The 24,298-nt window shown below is 39.1% G+C and overlaps 2 protein-coding genes across 3 annotated transcripts; one reads left to right on the top strand and one right to left on the bottom strand.

The window, feature by feature from the left end:
• Nucleotides 1-469: 469 nt before the first annotated feature.
• cdkn3 (cyclin dependent kinase inhibitor 3) lies at nucleotides 470-5,328 on the bottom strand. 2 transcript variants are annotated; one of them, XM_079856256.1, is made up of 8 exons: nucleotides 4,878-5,328; nucleotides 4,433-4,518; nucleotides 4,297-4,352; nucleotides 2,863-2,907; nucleotides 2,153-2,375; nucleotides 1,785-1,816; nucleotides 1,587-1,690; nucleotides 470-1,496 (listed from the first exon to the last, which is right to left on the bottom strand). In XM_079856256.1, the coding sequence occupies exons 1-8, from the start codon at nucleotides 4,902-4,904 to the stop codon at nucleotides 1,407-1,409; spliced, it is 663 nt and encodes a 220-aa protein (XP_079712382.1). In that variant the 5' UTR covers nucleotides 4,905-5,328; the 3' UTR covers nucleotides 470-1,406. The 2 variants fall into 2 exon arrangements, with proteins under 2 accessions (XP_079712382.1, XP_079712381.1); XM_079856255.1 differs by having other exon boundaries at nucleotides 1,781-1,816; nucleotides 4,878-4,938.
• A 21-nt stretch (nucleotides 5,329-5,349) lies between these two features.
• On the top strand, nucleotides 5,350-24,135 carry LOC307149717 (uncharacterized protein). Its single transcript, XM_079856248.1, has 16 exons — nucleotides 5,350-5,499; nucleotides 5,775-5,851; nucleotides 8,853-8,897; nucleotides 9,959-10,123; nucleotides 10,399-10,484; nucleotides 10,610-10,746; nucleotides 11,407-11,454; nucleotides 11,530-11,629; nucleotides 11,723-11,861; nucleotides 12,346-12,450; nucleotides 12,635-12,715; nucleotides 14,041-14,186; nucleotides 14,322-14,510; nucleotides 15,497-16,145; nucleotides 16,533-16,621; nucleotides 23,969-24,135. Exons 3-16 carry the CDS (start codon nucleotides 8,877-8,879, stop codon nucleotides 24,054-24,056), a joined length of 2,043 nt encoding a protein of 680 aa, XP_079712374.1. The 5' UTR covers nucleotides 5,350-5,499; nucleotides 5,775-5,851; nucleotides 8,853-8,876; the 3' UTR covers nucleotides 24,057-24,135.
• Nucleotides 24,136-24,298: the final 163 nt, after the last annotated feature.

The raw sequence follows: 24,298 nt of genomic DNA, 5'->3' as shown, positions 1-24,298 counted from the left end.
TGAATTCTCCATTTCAAGTGTTAAAACCATTGTTTTTCTCTCATGTTGGAAGCAAATGAGGACTGATGCTTTCAGTGTATTGAAGGCTTTGCTTCGCTCATACATCCTTGAAATACTCTACATGTAACCTTTTTTGCTTTTAAATTTTGTTGTGTGAATTTGTATTTCTAAGTGGAATTGTTTTGATTTTATTTTTGTGAGATAGCAGAGATGACTGTGGATACCATTTTGGACACTGGTTTAATGTTGGCATGATCTCAGTGTGCCAAGATTTTTTTTAATTCCGTCAGTAATCACAGGCAATCCTCAGTCCTTCGGTGATGCTGTAGTTTGCGTCTGGATTCAGAGCAGAGCTGTGTGGAAGGAGCCTTGACTATACTGACAGTCAATGCAGTTGTTCCTAATCACCAAGCTGGACCACCAAGGTGATATTTAGAGTAATAGGTTATTTGGGATTTTCCCTGTGATTGGTTTAGAAATGTCTTCATTTGCCACTTTTTGTGTGTGAGTGAATCCAGCTTGATATGTGAGTTTGAATGTTATAAAGTCTTGCAAGAGCTGTAGTAAATTGTGAATTTTTTTTTTGCTTGTAATATTGCTTTAAAGTTCCCAATAAAGTCCTCCATACATTAACTCATGGCTCATTTTATGATGCCATTTTCTCTGTATGAACTCCTGTTTATTCCATTTGGCTACAATAATGTGATACTAGGGTTTGGTTTACTCTGATAGAATGGTACAAGTTTTTTCAACAATATAATGGCTTTTTTTTTTTCAATCAGAAGAAATAAAACCATGATACTGCATTGCACAAGCTATATTAAAATGATCATGTGACAAACCTGAAAGGTTTATAATCATTCTATAGTGCCTGAAATTGTGTCACTTGAACTGCATTGATTGTGATTATTAGTGTATCTCTGATCAATGTAAAGGCATTGGTACTTGTTACCTTGGTTAACTTCTCCAGTAATGGCCCCTTACCTATGGCCACTTTGGTATGAAAGAATTGCCAAGAAGTATTGCCAACAACTGCATAATGAATTTAATCTGCCATTCAAATCACTGTCACCCACATAAGCAATATATTGTTTCCCAGACACAATAAGCATCACTCCTAATTTGATCCACTGGCCAGGATTAATGCAGACAACATCTTGTTTAGGCCACTTAAGACCACATTTAAGTGAACAAGGCTCATTTAATTGTAAAGTTAAAGTTATATATTAAGCACACTATAATTAGATCAACTTATAAAAGTACAGCATTTTTAAAGTGCCATCAGAATAGAAACAAATGCACTCATGATCAAGGTAGAGAACATCCATAGAGCAAAACAACCAATCAGAACAATTAGTCTTTTTTTTTTTTTTTCCCGTTTTCAAATCATCCTAATGTCAGGTTGATCATCGGGACACTGATCTCTCTGAAAGTCGCTCTTTGGTTTCTTGATATGCTGCAAACTTCTCCCGGAACTCGTGAAGGAAGTTGTATTGCTATAAGAGGCCATGAAGAAGCATAATTAACAACTTAGTTGTATGGTTAAGGGAAGTGATGTATCAAGGTTTTCAGATGTTGTCTCTTACTTTGACAGTCTGAATGGCTCCGCCTCCTCTCAGCTCCCTCAGGATTTCCAGCGCGGCACTGGGCGTGATGGAGACAGAGAGCTGCAGCAGCAAACACGCAGCAACTGTGACAATGAAACACAAGTTAAACTCCTAATCACACACACGGGACTAACATTAATCATGACACTGCGCTCAGTTTGAACATTTGATACTTGCTTAGTCCTGAGCGTCCCAGACCTCCATAACAACTGTGGAGGAATACAAGCACAATTAGAATCTAATGTTCTTCTAATGGTCATGTAATAAATATTATATATATATTAGCTAAGCTAAATTTTCAGCACATGATCCTTCAGAAATCCTTGTTGAAAAAAGTATTAATTTCTCTTTAAAAAATAATACTGAATAATATTAATACATGTAACTGTCTTAAAACTAAATTAAAAATAAAGTTAGCTTAAAACTAAAAGGTTTGATATACCGTATAGAAAATACATTTTTCTGTTAGGAAAAATGATCACATTTCTTCTCCCTGGAAGAGGAAGAATATCACTGAATGGAGTAACTGAGTGTTTTATTCTTACTGTATGACGGTCTTGCGTTGATTCTGCAGGCAGTCGTGCAGTTCTTCCAGGATGCAGCAGCACTGAGGAAGCTCTGGAGCGCATCCGTCCGGGAAGGGGAGGTGGTGCACTCTGAGCCCACTCTGAGAATAAACCTCTAACAGACATGGCACTCTGTAGCGCACCAGCTCTCCTCTGGTGCAGAATACAAACACGTCCTCCACACCCTGATCACACATCTCAGCTACACACAAACACAAACCACAGATAAATCACAGCTATCCTATCCAAGAGAGCCATGTACAAACTGCACACAACGCATACTTTAAACTGGTGCTTCTCAACTGGTTGTGCTTCAGAGCATCAAGTGGTGAACAAAATTGTTTATTGTACAAAAGTAAAAGAAAAATATCCTAACATTGAAATGTATTAATATTACCAGAAACAGGCATAGGCTGAATAGGAAAATTAGCCTCTTGAATTTTGGGGGTTTGAAACAAACCATACTTATGCAAATTAACTAGCATGAAACAGATGATTGATGTGATTGTATTGTGACGTATATAGTGAATCAGCTTCTTGACGGAGAACAAAAAGTAGGAGGAGACTTGATTTTGTCACCAGGAATTGATTGGATCATTCTCGTTTGCTAATTGCTGCTTGCAACCAATCAATCGAGAACCACTGGATTAGACCATTACTGTGTGTGTGTTTGTGTCAGCTAGACTCACCAACATCTTTCTGCAGGTTTCTTCTGATTTCTTTATATCTGCAACCTGAAATGAGCAGAAATTAGGGCTGTGCAATCAATCAAAATAAAAACCGAAACGTCATGTTTTATCAAAATTGATTTTCCAAAATCACAAAGGCTGCAGTTTAATTAAATATGTGCGCTGTGTGTTTTAGAGTGAAGCACTGTGCTCATTTACACTCATGGCCAAAAGTTTCGGCAGTGACATAAATTTGGTGTTTTGCAAAGTTTGCTGCTTCAGTTGTTGTGGTGTTGATGTCCTGCACAAAATGACCAGCTAAAACCATTTCACCAATCATATCATCAGCAAATCACTCTATTATTCTTTTATATATAAAAAACATTTTTTAGTTTTTGTATAATATACAAACAAACCCACAAAATGCAAGAGCGACCAAAATCACTTTGGCAACCGTAATAATCAAACAAAAAAACGCATCTCTTCCAGTTGTATGACATAAAGCAATTCACGCAACCAAGCTTTGAAGCATGGATAGTCCTACGGTTTTTTTTTTTAGCAAGAATCATGGCCATCATTAGAGGTCATTGCTGAAAGCTTGAAAGAGTTTTTAATGTCCCAGAGGATCCCAACAATTGCTTGGCCATGATCCGGCTTGATTTCTTTTTGAAAAATAAATCAATCCAGATCATGGGTTCAGAAATAACCCAGATCAAAAATAACAGTCCAAAAGTTAAATAGTTTGGAACAAAACCAAAACATGTGTGACAAGGAGCCGCCTTCTATTTTACATCCGTCACAAACTGGAGAAATAGAAAGTATTACTCCAAAAACTAAACTGAGTAACATATATAATTATATGTACTACTTTAAACTGAATCAGCACGTGCCTCACATTTATTGAGCAGCCTTGAATTTTACTAAGACTTTCATACTAAGTTTTGTCAGACAGACACAGGATCAAAGAAGGATTTGGCCCAGACGCTGAAATCCAGCATGCCAGAGCGAGTTTACGAAGAAGGGTCAACACTGTAAATATTGACTCTGCTGCACACATTGAATGTTTTTGCCAATCAAATCCTTTAAAACCTATGAAATGCTTATCATTGTTTTCCAGTATATTATAGAAAGATCTACACTGGAGCAGCAAACTTTGTGAAACAAAATTTATGTCACTGTCAAAACTTTTGGCCATGACTATACACACAAGTACCTCATGGTCTGGTGTTTTTAGTTTGGTTTAAATTAGTATTGCAATTTTACAGTTGTACAGTAAAATAATAATTATTAGTATTTTTACTTAAATAGTCCTTAATTTAAAAATGAAATATTACAATTATCAGAAAAAAAAATGCATTTAGATTTTCCCCCAAAATCATGCAGCTCTAGTAGAAACTACCTCATTTATGGAATGAGCACACACAGAGACATTATTCATTTATCAATTAATTTTACCAGGTAAGGAACAGATGCCAAGAGACTGGGAACACTCCACCACTGACAGTGACAACCTGCAAAGCGCACACACACAATCACTTTCAATCTATGGTGAGTATGTAAATGCACAATTGCACATGTATATGTTGCTCACCATGAGATCTGAAGAGGTGTGGCTTCCTCTTCACCAAAATCCTCTTCGTCAGATGAATCAAACTCACTTGTCCTCATTTCCCCAGTCTACCACAATGACACCATGCAAGACCATTAATCAACCCAGACACTGACATCCAAACAACCGATATCTAACAACCGATATCCAAAACAGCAGCTTGTTCTGATGGCTGTGCTTATCACGTGGGAAAGGAACTGAGATGTTCATATGAAAATTCAAATGTTTTTAGTGTAAATTTATTAGCAATAATAGTATAACATGCTGGGTGACATTCAAAGGTTTATATATGCAGTACTATTCTCGTTTGCACAACTAATTATATTCTCGCACTCGACAACTCGAAGTTATTCATCCGAAGCATTAATTACTACAACATAGAAACACAAAGTTATAAGCGAGAGAGAGAATCAACAATCGAACTCACCGAGAAACACCTTTCCCCACTGCGCATGCGCGGAAATTTCAAAACATACTGAAAGGATTCGTCCAATCATATTCGACATGTTTAAAATCCACGCCTCTGTTTATATAAGACACGCCCTGTCCGCAGTTTCGCTAAATCTGTGAATTAAATATTAATGAGTCGTGTGCCCGTTTGGTTCAGCCTTTTTGAAGTGAGCTATATAAATGTGCGAATGTATGGAACTTATTTTATCATGTTACTGCACAAAATATTCTTTGTATTCAAGTTAAATTAATCGCAAACCACGTATAGAGTCCCTAATGATCTCAATACATTATAGACCTCAGATATAATGTGTGAGTGGAAGTGAAAGAGCAATAAGCAGCAGCAGAAAATTGCTCTTTTGCTGACTGTGCAAGAGCGCGTGAACGGTCCCGAGAGGGACACCGGACGGCGCGCGCACAGTCAGTCCGTGTCCTGTCCCTCCTCCCGCAGTCAGACGCAGTGCACGACACGGGATTGACGGGACACCGGGATACAAGAGCTCAGGGAGAGACAACTACTAAAACATGAGGCCGTCACTATGTCAGAGAAATGGAATAACGTTTAAACTGAAAAAGAAATCTTGAAAATTTGCTTTCTGGTAAGTGCACGGTCATCATCATCATCATCATCATCATCATTATTATTAATTGCGTTTAGTTTCATTATAAAGATTTGTGTTGAACACTGCATTTTTATTAATTATTAATGTGTCGTTCTCCGTCTGCTATTTAGATTTTATATAGCCTAAAGTTACTTGATTTTACATATTGTACAAGACTGTAAATTGTTTTAAGAAATGAGAAGATCGTGAAATACTTATGAAAAAAAAATTAAACAAAACGTTTATAAATCTGTTGCCACTCTCTGCTGTAGGGTGGAGCAGCTCTTTGGCAGGTATCTTTCCCCCACCTGGGGGATTCGCTGACTGGGCGTCGGGCGACCAGCTCTAGGTAAAAACACAAGCGCGCGCATTTCATGGAAACAGTGGAGGAGGTATTTAGAGCTATATCTTCATCGTTAACTTTATAGTTATTGTCCTCTGTGTGAACGGACCTTAAATCTAACACGTACACAAACCTTTCTGCATTTAGAATTTGTTTTAGACATTATACGTTTATTATCATGGTCACTGACTGCTGGCTTGTTCCCACAATGTTGGTGATTTCAGGTTTTACATTTTTTTGTACATTTGGAGTGCTGTCAATACAGAGAACAACGACAAAAATCGGTGTTGCCTACACCGAGTTATTCTATTTTTAAAATTTGCACCCTGTTGACTTCAATGGGGCAAGTACTAAACCTGCTTTTAGCCTCTTAACATCCTTGATGTGTCATTACAAGTGCACAGAAAATGTGAGTGATTCCTTCTGAGTGAACACGAGTGAATCTGACTGCAGTAGATGTGAAAGAAATGTATAAAAATGATGTTATTTAAGCCAGCGCAAATACCTTTGTTTACATCCTGTTTTTCGATTGAAGTCCAAAGTAGTCGATTGCAGAGTTCACACGCATAGGTTTAGTTACCTATGATCACGCGCGTGAACTCGGCAATCGACTACTTTGGACTTCAACCGAAAAACAGGATGTAAACAAAGGTATTTGCGCTGGCTTAAATAACATCATTTTTATACACATCTTTCACATCTACTGCAGTCAGACTCACTCGTGTTCACTCAGAAGGAATCAGTCACATTTTCTGTGCACTTGTAATGACACATCAAGGATGTTAAGAGGCTAAAAGCAGGTTTAGTACTTGCCCCATTGAAGTCATCAGGGTGCAAATTTTAAAAATAGAATAACTCGGTGTAGGCAACACCGATTTTTGTCGTTGTTCTCTGTATTGACAGCACTCCAAATGTACAAAAAAATGAGCTCAATGTTAAAATTGACCGGAGTTCTCCTTTAAAAGGGCCATTCCACCGAATGGGTGACATTTGCTTGTTGTAACTCCTCAAAATTAAACTTTATTTTTTTTTATCTTTTTTCAACACTGAATCTAATACTACACATATTTAACTATTCAAAATGTGCATTGGTCAAACTCAGGCAACTTTATTTAATTTTTTACAAGGTTTCTAAGCAGATGGACGCATATTTTCTCAGTCCTGTTACTGAAACTCATGTGCCATTTAAAAAGCATGTTTAAAAGCATGTCAATTAATTCCTTTGTTTTCCCCACAAGAAAGTGTTTATTTTAAAGAAATTGTTGGTTATATGTTCAAATAATTGATATTTGTGACAAAAAAAATCTCTATATATTAAGGCAAGATGTATTTTAATAAAAAACACAAAGCCATTTTCTCATTTTAAAGAATACCGAAGCCTCAAATTTATAATTTTTTTTATAATTCAATTTATTAAACAATTATATAAATGATGGACCAAACAAAACTGATAAAAACAGTGGTTTGAAAAAAAATAGTAACTGGAATGGGAATAGGAATGAACATTGGGTAACAGGAATGAGTGTCCATATGTGTGTTTATGAGAGAGAGTGTACATGACTGTGTGTGCATAAGATTTCTATGTTGAAGTGATGTACTATATGCTAGTAGTACTTCACAGCGAAGGAGGTGGAAAGAGAAAGAAGGAGAGAGAGAAGAAGAGAGAGGGAGGGAGAAAGAGGGAAGTTAAGACAAAAAAGAGAGAATAGAGAGGTTTGCGGGTGTGTTTCGCTCCTTCCATTGCAATATGCCATAAGTGGGTGTTTCTGGCACCTGCATAGTATGGGTTTTCTCCATCTTCTACAAAATCTTCTACAAAAAATAAGAAAGACAAAGACAAAACGTTTAAGTCACTTCGTGGTGGACTGGCTTCCTGGCTGGAAGTATGGTGTTCACATTGTAAAACTAATGCTAATGTCTACAATATAAGTATTGCAGCCTTAAAACTCATAATTCAGGTGAATAGTATTATATCAACTAATATTTACAGTATTAAATCAACAAAACAGAGGACTCTACTCACTCCTGTTACTTTAACTCACTCCTGTTATTTTTCATATAAGTAACAGGACTGAAAGTAACAGGATTGAGTTTTTAATCAAAAAGTTATCAAATACATGGCATATGACCACATAACATACATGCTAATAGCATGAGGACACTGAGCAAATTCTAGTAACTTACCAAAAGTTAATATTTTTAAAATGAACAAATAAAATCTAAGAAATAATTTAGGTAACAGGACAGAATGTTGAGATTGACCTTCTCAGTCATAGTTACAATTTCATCAAATATACAGAAATTAAAATGAGAGGACTTACTTTGGTCTTCCCATTGCCTTCAGAAGATCCAGATGATGCAACTTCCTGTTGAAAATGTGGAGTCTTGTGGAGTTTTTCAGAGGGGGGGGGATGTTAGGGTAACAGGACTGAGTGAAAACCCGGGGACACGACTAAAATGTGTATTTTATCTAAAATATTAGATAAAATATTTTTTTCTAAAAAAACCCCCAAACAAACATTTTAAAGCATAGATTGGATATAAAGTCACAAAACAATGCCCAAAAATTAAGGTTTCTGAAGGATTTTAATCATCATATTTCATGGTAAAGTTTAGAGATAGAGGGTGAGGACATGCAGAAAATGCTATATTTTTTAGTGTTCTATGTAGTTTTTATTAATGTTTTTAATTATACATTTAAAATTTGTAGTTAGCTTAATGTGCAGGACATTTTGCTTAATAATAAAATGTATTTTAGAGTTCATTTTCATGCAATTTTATACATATAATGTCCTGGGGACAGAAATGTCACCCTTTCGGTGGAATGGCTCAAAAAACATAAAATAGATAAGATGATCATCATTAGTAAGTATCATAACCATATTGTTGTATTGTGTTTTACACCAACATACATTTCAGTAGTCCCCTGCAAATTAAAGCTTCTCCACAGAGAATGCTTACAAACCTTTGAGACTGTGTTAAATGATGTTTGTGTATCCTCACACAGAAAAGGAAATCTCATGAGGGAGACATGGAAAGAGAGATCTCTAAGGTAACAGACACACACTGACAATCTTTCAACACTTTTGAGTAATAACAAGAAACTTATATGAGCATTAAATGCATGTTCTCAAATCTTCATGGGCCTTTAAACATTTGCCTTTCAAAAATACATATTTTGGGTTGGTATGTGTAATTCAGATTTCCCACAGTCATGGAAAATCGGGAAATAACAAATAATCTAATTGTGATTACTAGACCTGGAAAAAATATGGAAATTAAGTCATAAAAATCACAGAAATGTATTGCCATGCTTGACTTCAAAATGTTTTTTTAAAGGGACCTATTATGCAAATTCACTTTTACATGGTGTTTGAACATTAATATGTCGGCAGTGTGTATATACATCCACCCTAATGGTAAAAATTACCCACTCACTCCTTTTTTAAAATCCCCATAAATCATAAGCAGTGTCTCAGAACAAGCCCCTGCCCACGAATGCTGATATTAGCATAGACCCCGCCCTGAGTGAACTGTACACAGTCCGCCATGTTTATCTCCTCGCCAGAGCATTTAACATCAGCATTTAAGTAAGAAATGTATTCTTATTAAAGCATGAATGAGAACTTAGTTTAATACTCACGGGCTGTCGGACAGCCAGCTTTGGATGTGTGAAAACCATATATTTGAAGTTTAGACTTATATGGCTTTAAAACGCATGCAAATAATAAACTTGATGATGAACAAATAATGATGATGAAGAACTGCAATGTAACGCGAGCGTGACCGCGATAGAGACGATAATCAAAACCAAACAGATGTTTTAGTGTTTTAGTATCTGAGGCACGATTTCCTCTTCTGGAAAACAGGGTGTGGAGCAGCAGCTCATTTGCATTTAAAGATACTTCCACTCAAAAATGGGCGTTTACAACATGGAATAATAAATGATCTGTGGGGTATTTTAAGCTAAAACTTCACAGACGTATTAGGAACATCTATGACTTATATTACATCTTGTAAAAAAGGGCATAATAGGTCCCCTTTAAGAGTGCAACCTGCATACAATGATTAAATATCTTCATTAAGTATTCAGTCTCATTTGGTTGTGTTCAGGTTCAAGGCATGGTGTGTGAGTTGCGGGCAGGGTTTTCTCGTGCACTGCTGGAGCTGAATCAGATTCAGCAGGGAGATACTGACCTGCAGAGCCAGCTGGAGGACACAAGACATGGCTGCAACAAGCGCGCACTTCACCTAGAGAGTCTGGTGCTGTCCCTCAAGGTGAGGCCACACACACACACGTGTGTTGTAAATCTATTGTTTTATTTGTTTATTTAATTGGGACAACACACGTTAATGAAAATCAGTATAAAATACAAAATGTAAACGTACCGGATTATAGCAACATTGCCAATTTACATCCGTAGTCCCTATTGCATAAATGACAACAGTTCAATTACAGATACCACAAGCTCAAGGAAAGAAAGAAAAAGGAGAAAAACAGTTCAAATCTGATCTGTATGTGTTGAAGTCACTTTTTTCATGTGTCTTTTTAGGAGGAGCTGGAGGAGGTACGTTGTCAGTTTCGTCAGCTCTGTGAGACACAAGACAGAAAACCACCAGAGAATCCAGGAAGAGTCAAGTAAACACAGATATACACACACATGCGCACACACGAGCACACACACACACACACACAAATTTACCCATAGAATGTAAGACTGAAACTATGTTAAAGTGTGTGTGCCAATGTGTGTATGAATACAGTAATGGAGTGGATGACGGTATCGGAGAGAGTGATGATGCTGCAGAGGCTCCTCCCCTTTCATCTGTGGGCGGAGCATTTCTCATACACTGTTACCTACAGGGCTTACAGGTGTGGCAATGGGCCAGACAGAATACAGGTGAGCTTTCATTTTTTGGGTACAAATATTTGTAATGATTCTATAAAATATGTTTTTTTTTTAAATATATGTTAAAGTTGGCATGAAATGGAAGTTGCGATAACCGTTTCTTTCCTATTGTGACGTATATCCAAGTTAAAATGGCTTCTTGAAGAAATAAAAGTAGGGCGGCACTTAATTTTTTCCATCAGGAATTGGTTGTGATCTCATGTGACAGGTTGTCCCGCCCTCGTGCCAGCAAACACATCATCAGAGAAGAGAAGAGATGTCTATGCAAGAGGGAGGGGAAGTTATTTTTAATACAGATTAAGAGGGCACATGAATTTATTAGTTACATGAATAAAATAAAATAATATTATGTGAACGAAAAATCATTTATAATTATCATTGCAATATTGCATTCAAAATTTGCATTGCCAATTTTGATTTCATGGTGACTTTAAAAATGATAAGGGCACATGAATAAAAAAAAAGTATATGTGCGATAAATCATCATTTAAACAATAAATACTGCAATATTTAATAAAAATGGTCCATTTTGATTTCAAAGTGACTTTAAAATATATGCTCATATACAAAATACAATAATATGTGGTGGGAATTAAATGAGAAGTAAATTATATTTAAAAAACCTCAGCGATTTTGTTTTCTGTTTCTCAGGTGTAGATGCTCTTTCCTGCCAGGTAACACACAGCTGCTTACGGCGAGGTAAATCACCTCTTCACCGAGACTTTTATCAGCTTAATATGTGGGTCCTCATGTTCCTCTGTCTCTTTCTGTCAGGCAGGAGGCGCGGTGTGGTGGAGATGCTGTTGCAGTCTGAGCGCGATTATGTGTCTAGTTTGAATCAGCTTCTTGAGAAATATAAATCTGCAGAGCAAAAGTAGAGAACTATATTATCACTATTTCATGTCATCTCTTTATCTCTGTCTATATCACGGACTATAACAAGCATGTTTATGTGTTTCTGAGACAGTGTGCCGTTTGTAAAGCATATTGATCAGATGCTACAGCGCCACCTGCTGTTCCGCAACACCCTAGAAGAACGCCTGACCACGAATGAGAGAAGCTGTGCAGCTGGGGAGGCTTTTCTCAACCTCACTGGACAGAACAATGTAAAATAGTAATCTGTTATCCCTCATTAAATGTATCAAAAGTGACAGTAAAGACTTTTACATTGCTACAAAAAATCTATTTCATATAAATACTTTCTATTCCTCAAAGAATCCTGGGGAAAAAAAAGTTTTCCAAAAAAAAAAAAATTAAGGAACACAACTGTTTTCAACATTGATAATAAATGTTTCTTGAGCAGCAAATCCGCATATTAGAATCATTTCTGAAGGATCATGTGACACTGAAGACTGGAGTAATAATTCTGAAAATTCAGCTTTACCATCACAGGAATACATTACAATTTAAAATTTATTATAGTAGAAAAATGTTAATAATATTTCACAGTATTACTGTTTTTACCATACATTTTGATCAAATAAATGCCAGCAATGGTGCTCTTAAGAGACTTTTATTTTTTAAACAAAAAATGACTGACCCCAAACTTTTAAAAATAAATGCATTCATTCATTACTTGTCTCTCTGCAGAAGTCTTTCTCTGATGCATATCTTGGATATGTGTACGGTCTGGGAACTGTCCTGAGAACAGAGTTCAGTACAACTTCACCCCACAACAATCCACAAAACGCTCAGGCAAGATCTTCCTGTTTCATGTTATGAAACATGTTACAATATTTAAAGTTTTGAAAGCAAGGGACTATGAAATGTGTCTAGACCAACCAGGCCCTTTTATATCTAAGTGCACGAACAAGTCTATTGATTTTTACTTTTGTATAATATTGGTTTCATGTAATTATTTATAATATTTTTCTGCTAGGAGGAGAAAGAGAGCTGCAGATTGCTTTCTCTACTGTTCGCTCCTGTTTCTCGCATCCACGCATACCTGAACATTATACAGGTGAGTCACATGTTTGCAAATGAACTTGGTAAGAACAAATGAAAGAAATTGTTAGCCTTAATAAAAACAATACATGCTATTTTGATATGTTAAATGTGTGGTTGATTATTATTTAACTTTTTTAACTTTAGTTAGTGTGTAATGTTGCTGTTTAAGCATAAACAACATCTGCAAAGTTATGACGCTCAAAGTTCAATGCAAAGAGAGATATATTCTTTTACATAAATCACGTTTTAAGGACTACAACGGCTGGTAGGGACTACACGAGCTTCCTTAAAAAAGGTGACAATTTTAACATGCTATAAAAAAATTTGAGCTAAAACTTCACATACACACTCTGGGACATCAGAGACTTATTTTACATCTTGTGAAAAGGGAATTTAACCATCCCTTTAAATTGTGTACATCCTTTTAAGGTGATACAGTAAAAATGTGAAATATTATTACTTTTTTTAATGAATGTAATTTATTCCTGTTATGGTAAAGCTGAATTTTCAACATCATTACTCCAGTCTTCAGTGTCACATGATCCTTCAGAAATCATTCTAATATTTGGTGCTCAAGAAACATTTCTGATTATTATCAGTGTTGAAATCAGTTGGTCTGCTAAATATTTTTGTGGACAGTTTTTTTATGTAGTTGTACATTTTATTAATTTAATGTACTATACATACTTGATGAGTTTCCATTGTAAGTACATTACTGCAAACATGTTTGTTGTTAGCTTTTACAAACTGAGAGATGAGTCAAAAACATTTTCTGTGGTAATAGACAGGATGACATAGACACGTGCTGAACCGCATACTAGTGTACTACTACCTTTATCATATCTTTCTATGGCAGAAATAGCAAGAGTAGTATGCTTGAATGCAGTTTCGAGTTCAAGAGGTTGTATTTAATCCAGAATATTTGCATCTTTAGTTTGTCATCACTGAAATGTGCAACCTGACTCAATTAAACAGCTGATGTTGTATTAGGAATATATAGTCAAGATACTTCTGAACTTATAAATGTAGAAATAGAGAAAATGTTGTGATGCTAGACGTGACGCTAGGGTTGTAACCCGTCAGTTGGCACTGAATGCTACGGCACAGTTGAGCAGGTCCAGATGGCATTACTGCATTGCTGAACTCGTGCCACCTTAGGTCTGCTTTGCTCACTGCTGCACTACTGTCTGAGGAAGTAAATAGTTGCCAAGCACTTCACTACAGAAAGTGTACATTTTCTTCCTAAAATGCAGTCGGATATTTTCTAAGGGATTTTAATTTCCAGTGTTGCTACAAAAGACACTGCATCTTCTCCACTGCACTTCCTATTTCCACCAGGCTCTGTTACGCAGTTCTGGCGCTGGGCACGCAGACTGGTGTTCACTACAGGAGAGCGAGCGGGTGCTGTGGGATCTCTGCACAAGCTGTCACATGACCTTGGAGAAGGCGGGGCCATGCAAAGAGGGGGTGGGGTCTAAACAAGGGTCAGTGTTTTTTGATTATTTTGTCTGTCACATAAGTCTTCAGTAAATGTGAATTTTATGAAGTGCTATTCTGTCTAACTGGTTAAAGCTGGCTTTTGTGGCAGGTGGTTGATGCTAATTTTAGTGTGTCTGCAGTTTGAGAAGCAGGTGCTGTGCCGAGAGCCCCGACGGTGGTCCTTCCGCCTTTACTAAGTACTGTGCCAACACTAATGTGCATTCAGCCAGTGTCACAGCGGGCGCAGGCATAGACAGCACTGTACATCAGAGGAAATGCTGTCGCGTTGGCATCTCACAGACGCTACCTCGGCCCAGTGGCATCTTAAGGTATGTCATCAGAAATTAGAGCAAAATAAAAGACACTTTAAGACATCAGTCACATTTTCTTGGAAAATAATCAAGCTGGTTTAACTGCATTTAAATTAAATGAATAAATTTGCATATAGCCTTATAATCTGTCAAAAATCTGACTGATAACAATCAGAATAAAAAGCCTTCATGTTAACACTTCAATTGGAAGAAAATGATCTGATCAAGCTCGGTTTGAGAGCTATTTCTATCCAATTTCAAGAGATGATGCAGATCTTAAATAATATGTATAAACATTTGAATCTGGCTACTTAAATAACTGGATACAGATACACCTCTATTAAATCTCTTTAAAAAATAAGAATAATTTACTTACAAATAATAAATACCAAAATATATAAATATATATAAGCAAAATCTAACAAATTAAATTAAACTTAAGGGAGGTTAAACAATAGAGTTAAGGAATTCCTGCTTTAATGGTTAAAATAAATTTTTTAAATGATTTAAACATTTAAACAAATCTAAATGTACTGAAATGTATTAAATTGAATCAAACTTTGGAGCCTGTAAATACAGATTATATTTGAATAATTTCTATTGGCTGTAGAGCAATTACAAAATAAATGGCAATTATTTAATGTTTAAACATCACAAAGTGGTGATGAAACCGAGGTAGCGACATATTATTGAAACAATATATATTTTTAGATGGGTCCTATAAATAGGTTGCTTGGATTTTGAGATGCGATCCAGTTATGACATTGATTAAAAATTATGTGGTCTATATATATATATATATATATATAAAGAAAGCAAAAAAAATGTATTAAAAAAATTCCTCATAAAAACAGTATGTGTATAATTTACAATTAGATTAAACATAATAAGGATTGATTTATTTTATTTATTTTTTTTTGGGGGGGGGAAGGGGGGTTTGCTTACCTATATTAAACAATAACAATTTTTATCTACATAATGAAACAGCAACTGTTTCCCCTCAGAAATGGCCGTGAGCATATTTGTGAGCTGCCACTTGGTGGCTGGACTACAGAGTACAAGTGGAATGGCAGCGCAGGGCAGAGCCACACGGGTCCCATCTGCGTACCCTTCGTTTGTCATCCAAGAGAGGCCGGTCGGTTTCTGAACCCTGGGCCACCTGTTGACATAGGGGGAAACCTCACCACTGCTGCCAAGAGTCAGAGCTCCTCGGCTGGTCTGGCCGTACGTGTTTGTGGGTCTCCGGGGCTTGATGGACGCGTTTACACATCTGACCTTTGCCCTCCACCCCCTCGTCTCGATGATGGGGACACAGACTGCGACGTGGCCGATGCATCAGTGTTTGACTTCTCCTCTGTGACGACCTGTAGCCCAGATGAAACTTTAAATCGGCTCAGGGGAGTGGAGGCTCATGATGATGAGGATGATGATGAAGAGGACAACGAGGTTCCAGTTCTCCTCAAACCTTCATACACTCACAACACTTCAGCCGTACAGGCGGGGGGAAGCTTATGCATGCCGTGGCAGATTCCCAGACGGGCTCCTATTCCTGCCGAGGTTCGCATTGGGATACAAGGAAAAACTCGTGCCCCAAAACCTCACAGAATCCCCGCCAGTGCCTTTCGGCCGATTTGGGAGCCAATTTACTCACAGGTTTGAGGCATCACATGAAAATTAGCACAAGACTACTGCATCCTACAACTTTTAATCATAATTTTTTCCCCCTGATGTCCATTTATAATGTCGTTCAAGCTGTTTTGCACTAAAAACATTGTAATTCAGTTTCACATAAACATTTTACAGCGTCTTTTTGACCCATAGAATCCCGTTGTGCTGTATCAAAATTTTGGGATGACAATTTTTTGCAGCTTAGTTTCAACATCGTTTTGAGATGTGTAAGTTACATTATGTAGTTTTATTCAAGAAGAGCACCTTTTTTTTTTTTTACATGACCCCTTGAGATACAGTTCAAGCTAGTCTGAAATGGAGAGGTAAATACTACCAAAACATTAACAAAACCACTCACCTTTTCTCTTTCAGAGTGATGTGACTCCTGCAAAAGAGAACTCTGTGTCTTTCAGCTCAACCAATCAAATCATGAATCAACAGCAAGAGACTGACCAATCACGGTAAGAGCCGTATAGCTGCGTTTGGAATAGCATGCTACCTTGATGACCAAAATGTGCAGTATACGACAAAACATTTAATAACCTCAGTTATAAAAATAATTATAATAATACTGAAGCCTGATTGGTTCATGTCTGTGCACCTGCACAGACAAATGGCTTTTCAGCCCGCCAAAACGGAGGGGACCGACTGCCTATTTAAGTCGCGCTGAAAGCCATTTTCATCAGGATTTTTCTCCAAGCACTAAGTTAATCTCTTCACTGACTCAGAAGAGAAGAAGATAGAAGCCTTTGAAAACAATCATTGAAACAAGCCTCAAGCAGTGGATTAACGGCGCTTCAACAGCTGCAGCTGACTCGTGGACGAGCACACTGAATGCATCGCTTGCCTGGGATGTGCCCATGCCAAGACTGCACTAACCACCTCGCACGCTCTCCCGTTCTCTTCCCCTTTCGAGCCGAGACAGAAGACACAGCGGAGCCTCGGGGCAGAGCAACAGGACTGTAGCGAGTTCATGTCGGCCCAGCACCCATGTGCCTCACTCTCCCCTCAGCGAGATGAATCTCCAATGCTCTTCACCCGCGGAAGACCAGCGCCCCTCATCTGGTTCAAGCGGCATGGTTTCATTTGGCGGCTCCAAGGAGGACTTTGATGAGACTGGCTGCCTCTGAAGAAGAGGACTGGGACTCCGCTCCGAAATGTTATTGAATAGTGGATGCCTCCTCTTGGGCTTGGTCTAGAGGAGTGTAAATTGACGACATCTGTGCGGCGGCCAGCTGGCCTTCGTCATCCACCTTTAAAAGGTTCTACAACTTAGAAGTCCCTGCTCTTCACGCGCTGATATTGTCTGCTTAACCAGTATGAGAGTTGATGGTACTGCTCCCCAGTCGAAAAATTCTGACGAAAATAGCTTTCAGCGTGATTTAAATAGACAGTCGGCCCCGCCCATTTGGTGGGCTGAAAAGTCATTTGTCTGTGCAGGTGCACAGACATGAACCAATCAGGCTTCAGTATTCGGAGAAAAACCGAGTGTTCCCCATAAGCGTCAGTTACTGACACAATGCTCGTACCCGTTATCTCAGGGAATGCTAGTTATGCATGAAACTGTGGTTCTGTGAATTCCGGATGACCGCCAGAGGCAGTGTAAACAGTATTAGATTATAGCAGCGCCAGCCAGATATGTTGAGAGAATATACCAACAAAGTCACTTAGTGATGTATGCTGAGCCCTGGGGGTTATAAGCCACAGTAGCTCAGCACTCGGTATACCTTTCTCTGGCATTCAGATTGACAAAGAACTCTGGCAGTCATCCAGAGTTCACAGAACCACAGTTACATGTGTAACTAGAGTTCTGTTTCATTCTTACTGACTGCCAGAGGCAGTGTAAACACTATTGGATGACACATACAAACATAGTAATGAGGAATGCCACCCACCTGAGGAAAAATTAAGGCTGCTCCTGAAGAATCGCAGAACTCACAGCATGATGAGCAGCAACGTTGACCTTATAAAACCTGGCAAACGTGCATGGAGAAGCCCAGGTAGTGGCAGTGCAGATGTCCGCCAATTAATCTCCTCTAAAAACAGCCCATGAAGATGAGATGACCCTATTTGAATGGCAAGTTAGACCCCAGAGCAATGGTTTCCCTGCTGCCTTGTAAGCCAGTATAACAGTCTCCACTATCCAGTTTGACAACCTCTGCTTCGACACTGGAGCACCTTCCTTCACACAACCTTAGCAGACAAATATCTGGTCTGACTTTCTGAATTGAGCAGTAGTGTCCACATGCCAGTTCAATGTGGTGGTTTATGAACTGAGGAAGACAGACTTTTGGAAGAAAAGAAGGACTGGGTCTAAGGACCACCCCAGAGTCATCTGGCAACCAACGCACAATTCGCTAACAGACAGCACCATGCAACTCACTGGCTCATTTTGCAGAAGCAATAGCCAACAAAAAAGCAGTCTTCAAGGATATCCATTTAATATCAATGCTTTGTGCACGAGTGGCAAATCCCATACAGGAAAGTGAGGAAGAGCAGGTTTCAGATGGCATGCACCCTTCAAAAAACTGCAGACAAGACTGAGATCCAAGAGAAGGTCCCCCAACTTGAACATGATATGCAGAAATTGCAGTGACGTACACTTTCAAAGTGGAAGCCACTTTGCTCTCCTCAAGAAAATGTTGAAGAAAGCTTAAGATGCTCGGAATGTTACAGGATCAAGCCCCTGCTCCTCACATGCAGAAAAAATCTTCCAACGGGAAGCATAAATCTGTCGTGTGTTAGAAGCCCCAGCATTAGAGATGGTGTGAATATCCGCAGGGTCACAATGCTTCAGAGAAGAATTTAATCCAATGGCCAGACCCAAAGCTCCAGACGAGCTGGATCCGGGTGCCAGGCGCTGGTCTCCCGCTGGGAGAGGATGTCTTTCTTGGGGGAAAGCTTCTAATAATTGCCTGTCAGAAGTCTCAGCAACAAAGGAAACCATGGTCTTGCTGGCCATCATCCTGTGTTACATCTCCCATTACAGAGGGATAGGTGGGAACGCATATAGTAGGCAGTGTATCCTGGACCAAGGTACTGGACACTTATGTCTTTGCTAACCATAATCCACATAATCCAGTGAGTGGTCATCTCTGAAGCAAAAAGATCCATCTCTGCTCTTCCAAATTGTAACCAGATTTCTTGCACTACATCTGGATGAAGCCTCCATTCTCCTGGATGTACTCGATCCCTGGAAAGAGCATCCTGAGGTGGAGTAAAACCAGGGGAATCACCACTGTAGCAGCTGTTAATATCCCTATTAGTCATAGGACCACCCGGTACTGCAAAAACACACCCGGGCGAAAGCGAGCCGAGAATTGTAGAATGTTCGTCACACGTTCCTGAGACGGAGGCAGACATGTAGGAATTCAGGGTCATTCCTATGAATGTAGTGGTCTGTGTTGGAATCAGATGGCTCTTTTTCGCATTTACAGAAAAACCCAACTTCTGTACGTGTCTCAAAAATAGTCTGATCTCTTGCACAGCCTGTCGTGTTGAGGGGGCCCAAAGAAGCCAGTCGTCCAAATAAGGCAGAATACGCATACCTCTCATCCAAAGAGACAGAGCTGCGTTCACACACCTTGTGAAGACACAAGAAGCAAGAGAAAGACTGAAAGGTAGAACTTTTGCAGAATCTTTCTGTGATAAACAACAATTGGGATGTAAAAGTATGCATCTTTCAGATCGACACTTAAAAACCAGTCATCTGCTGCCACAGACCGCAGAATGTTGTCTGTCCGCAGCATTCTACAAGGAAGGACCTTCAGGAACAAATTCAGATGCCTCAAATCGAGAATTGGGGCAGAAACCATTGTCCTTCTTCGGAACAAGAAAATATTTTGAATAGAACCCGCCTCCCTATGAGGGGATGAACTTTTTTTATGGCTCCGTTCTCTAACTGAACAAATTTCCAGAGAGAGAGCCATTGAACGAACTGTGTCTCTGACAATCGTAGGAATAATTCTTGAAAATCTGTGAGGCCAGTGTCAAAAAGGTATATCCCCTGTTCAGAGTCATCTAAACCCAGGGGTCTGCTGTGTTGGTCCTCCAGTACTCCAAAAATGATCGATCAAGTGTCTCAGGCTTGGTCACGTCGAGAAGCTGACGGGGTCCTCCTGGCAACTGGCGATGAGGTGCCCGAAAAATTATAGCATCTTCAGTAACACGAGGCCTATGAAGGGGCTGTGACTGAGGTGTAGCATGCTGGCAGTCTGAACTGCTGGCATCCTAAAGGATCCGTCCGTCAGTTGACGAGTGGGCTCAGCAAGCTTTACCCTCTTTTCCAAGTTCCGGAACATTAGGACAAAAAAAAAAGATGCCCGGTAACAAGATGAATATCTCTCAAGTTTTTCTTACAGTCCTCAGGTAGCCATGCTTGGGCAAGCAACACTTGGCAGCAGGCTGCCAAAAGCGTGGCTGTAAGACTACCCAACTAGCGAGTCACATGGCCCATTGCCAAAAAAGCAGTTTGCAGAAACTGTGAAATCGAGGGATCAACATTTACTGGTTCCATCGTACTGGTGGCAGCAAGAAGTAGCTAAAAGATTGTGTTTTCTGCATGGGTTATGCAAGAAACAGACTCATATGCCTATTTATCAATGATTCTGTGCGACCACATAGCGCACTGGGACATCGCACATTCCCTCATAGAGCCTCATCAGGAGACATCAAAGCTGCAACGGGCTGCTCTATTTCCGGATCAAGACTCACCCCAATGCAATCTGCTTCAGCCATAGATGCTATAACATTCGAGCAATCTTTGAGTGCCACTTAGGCAGACCAGAACCTGTGAGGGCATTTGAAAATTCAGCCACAAAATTTTTACATGGTGGCATGGCAAAGGTAGTCGCAGCTGTGGCCTGCCTGAAAAAAAAGGTTGGTTTGGACAGATTGGACAGGTGACTTATCAAGTCCTAGACAAGCATTTGCCATTCGAAGCACGGCCAAAGTATCATCAGAAAAGGACTGGACCTGTCTAGATGACTGAACTGACCCCCAACTAGACCCCTCCACTGCTGGATAACCAGTGAAAACATTCTGAGGGGATGGTTGTGCAGCAACATCCACAGCATCCCCATGATCACGAAAAAAAGGTATCTTCACAGGTGTAGCAAATGTGACAGGCTGAAGCGAGTGAAGCAGGTGTTTCAGCTCCGCCATCTCTATAGAAAGCACAGAAACCGTCTTAGAAAGTGAATTTTTCATCAAAACACAAATGTTTCTCACTTCGTGATGTGGCCCTCTCTTAGATGGGAGGGTAGCGCCGGGTGCTGCAGATGCCCTGCGCTTCAGAGTGCGCGAAGGGGCTACATCCAACTGTCCGAGTTTCACTGTTGAATTAGGGTCTAACTCTGCAAGACGGAGCCGTCGTTCAGACATAGGTAAAAGACTGCAGTGCAGACACGGGTCTGTGAGAGCCTCTCAGATGTTGAACACCCAAACACGAAGGGCAGACGTCATGACCATCATCCGGGAGAAGATTATTACGACACAGCTTACAAGTCAGTGGGAAACCAGTGGCCATCTAGCTGAGCCATATTTACTCGATAATAACACCCTCAGATAGCACCGTAAGGTTTAAAGTCAAGCGGAATGATGGTAATGAAGCAACGAAACAGGTGAGAAAAATAACAGGATTCCTTCCTTTCTGCCTATAGAGCTGGTAAGTCCCGCCCCTTCCGCTAACCCCGCTGGACCTCTAGGTTGAAAAATCGCCAATGCAAGTGAATGGGAGAAAATAATTATTTTCTGGTCCCGTTTGAATTTTGCCATGAATGTGAACATATGTTGTCTGTGAATTTTTTATATAATCTTTCGTGTGAAGAATGCTACAATTTAGCGTGTAGAAGTTTGATACGGTTAGACTTTGTGTGAGAGCACTTTGTGGACTACAACTCTTCGCTGCTTTCGACGCGTTTGAAACGTCACCACCATTCGCACACGGACACTAGCTCACGGATCCCGCTAAACATGGCTGTGTCTTTGGTGCACTTCACCGCCTTCTTTCAGGGAGAGGACAGAATCGTTGAGGTTGGCGAAAACCACGGGTAAGTCAACTTTATGGGGTGACGTCACATAGGCGACATGTAGTCTTTCTCGTTATGTCTTTTCCACAACTGCTAGCCGAAGAATCATACCATATACTGTCAAACTCGTAACATGAAAGATTATATAAAAAATTCACAGACAACATATGTTCACATTCATGGCACAATTCAAACGGGACCAGAAAATAATTATTTTCTCCCATTCACTTGCATTGACGATTTTTCAACCTAGAGGTCCAGCAGGGTTTTACGGAAGGGGCGGGACTTACCAGCTCTATAAAGAGGCCTAAAATGGCCAATGGATTGAACTGAGGGGCACAGAGTATAACAGAAATTTAAAGGAAAAACACTCAGAACAACTGAATAGATGATTATGTCAAAGGGAGACTGTTAACCTATAGGCGTGGAAAACACCAGTTTTACCAACGAAAAGCAATGAAACTCAAATAAAAATCAAAACTCACCAAAATGCTGCTAAAATACACCAAATCCATTGAAGTGGCGTAGATGCGCACTGACACCGTTTGTGAGGACGATATCTCTTGTAAGATGCACTTGACAGCTCAAATATATCACTTAACCAAAAACAACCTCTCTCAACCAGGCGAGAAAGCGAAAGAGGCAACTGTGGCTTATAACCCCCAGGGCTCAGCATCTACTTGACTTTGATGGTATATTTTCTCAACCTATCTGGCTGGCGCTTCGATAATCCAATAGTGTTTACAATGCCTCTGGCGGTCAGTAGGAATAAAACAAAATTTACGTTGTTAGTAACTGCAACATTACACATTTATGCAATTCTGTATAAATGTCTTTCAAACAGTTACATTAACATTCCTATCATTCAATTTGACCTAAAGAGCATTTATTTAGCATTTGGCACTTGGAAAGTGTTAATTTTGGATGCTGTAAAATACGTGGTCACCATAAAATCAAAATTTAACATTAATTTAATGGAATAATGCAATCTTTATTATGTAAGGGATAATGTAAAAGCGTCAGGGTTTATTTTGTGATAACTGGCTCAATGTACATAATCCCGCACATCTATTATTATAATTTTTTTAAATTATTTATCTATTATTATTATCTTATAATCTTTAATAAAAAACATTAATGTCCCCCCTCCACGCAACAACATCACTTCCCCACCACAAGGGCGGGACAATAATCCGTCCCTTCCAGCAACCTGTCACTCAAACTGCAGCAATTAGCAAACCACAATGATCCAATCAATTCCCAAAAGACAAAATCAAGTCCCGCCCTTATGTCTCATTTGAGAAGCTGTTTTACTTGCATATACATCAAAATAAGGAAGAAAAGATGATCACAACTTCTGTTGTGAAGTCCTTCTACAAATCTAACGACAAAAGCATTTAATGCACAAGATACTGTACCAATAAAATTGCAGTGTCAAGTTGGGAGTGTTTTGCTTAATTTTAGCAACATATTCAACAGCACTCACCTCTGAGGTCACTGTCTGTCACTGTGAGAGCCACTAAACCCCAAACTATATATGCCTACAATAGAATATTGTGAAATAGTGATAAAAAAAAGAGAATTCAATCAAATCTTTTTTTCTCCAAAAATGGCAGGTGGTATGCTATTCCAAACATACCAAATGAAGATTTATCTGAAAGCTCAGTACTGTATGTCAATACAATTATGTGCATTGTTATCCCTGTGCTAAACTTAAAAAAGTGTGTGATGCCATTTAAGTGCACTTCAAAGTGGTAATGTGTGCATCTGTTGTTTTAGATCAGCATATAGAGGTACTGGAGTCCAGCGGGCTGAAGCAGTGTGGCATGACAGTGAGGACAGTGAAGGACCCTGCAGTACAGTCTGACACACTCTCATGCCAGCAAACAATTAATATTCATGAGTCTGCACTGATGCAACCAATCATACATCGGTTTTTTTTTTTTTTAAATAAATGACAACAGTTCCTCTCACTGTGAACTGACATGCAGCAACAGCACACTCACGACAGCTAAATTCAACAAAAGTTTTCCAGCATGATTTGATTTGTCAGAGAGAAATAAACACTGTAAATGTAACAGAATGCACATTAAGTCAGAGGAATAAAAA

This window comes from Squalius cephalus, assembly GCF_949319135.1.
Source record: "Squalius cephalus genome assembly, chromosome: 21".
NCBI lineage: Eukaryota > Metazoa > Chordata > Actinopteri > Cypriniformes > Leuciscidae > Squalius > Squalius cephalus.
This window is presented reverse-complemented; position numbering and strand designations above follow the sequence as displayed.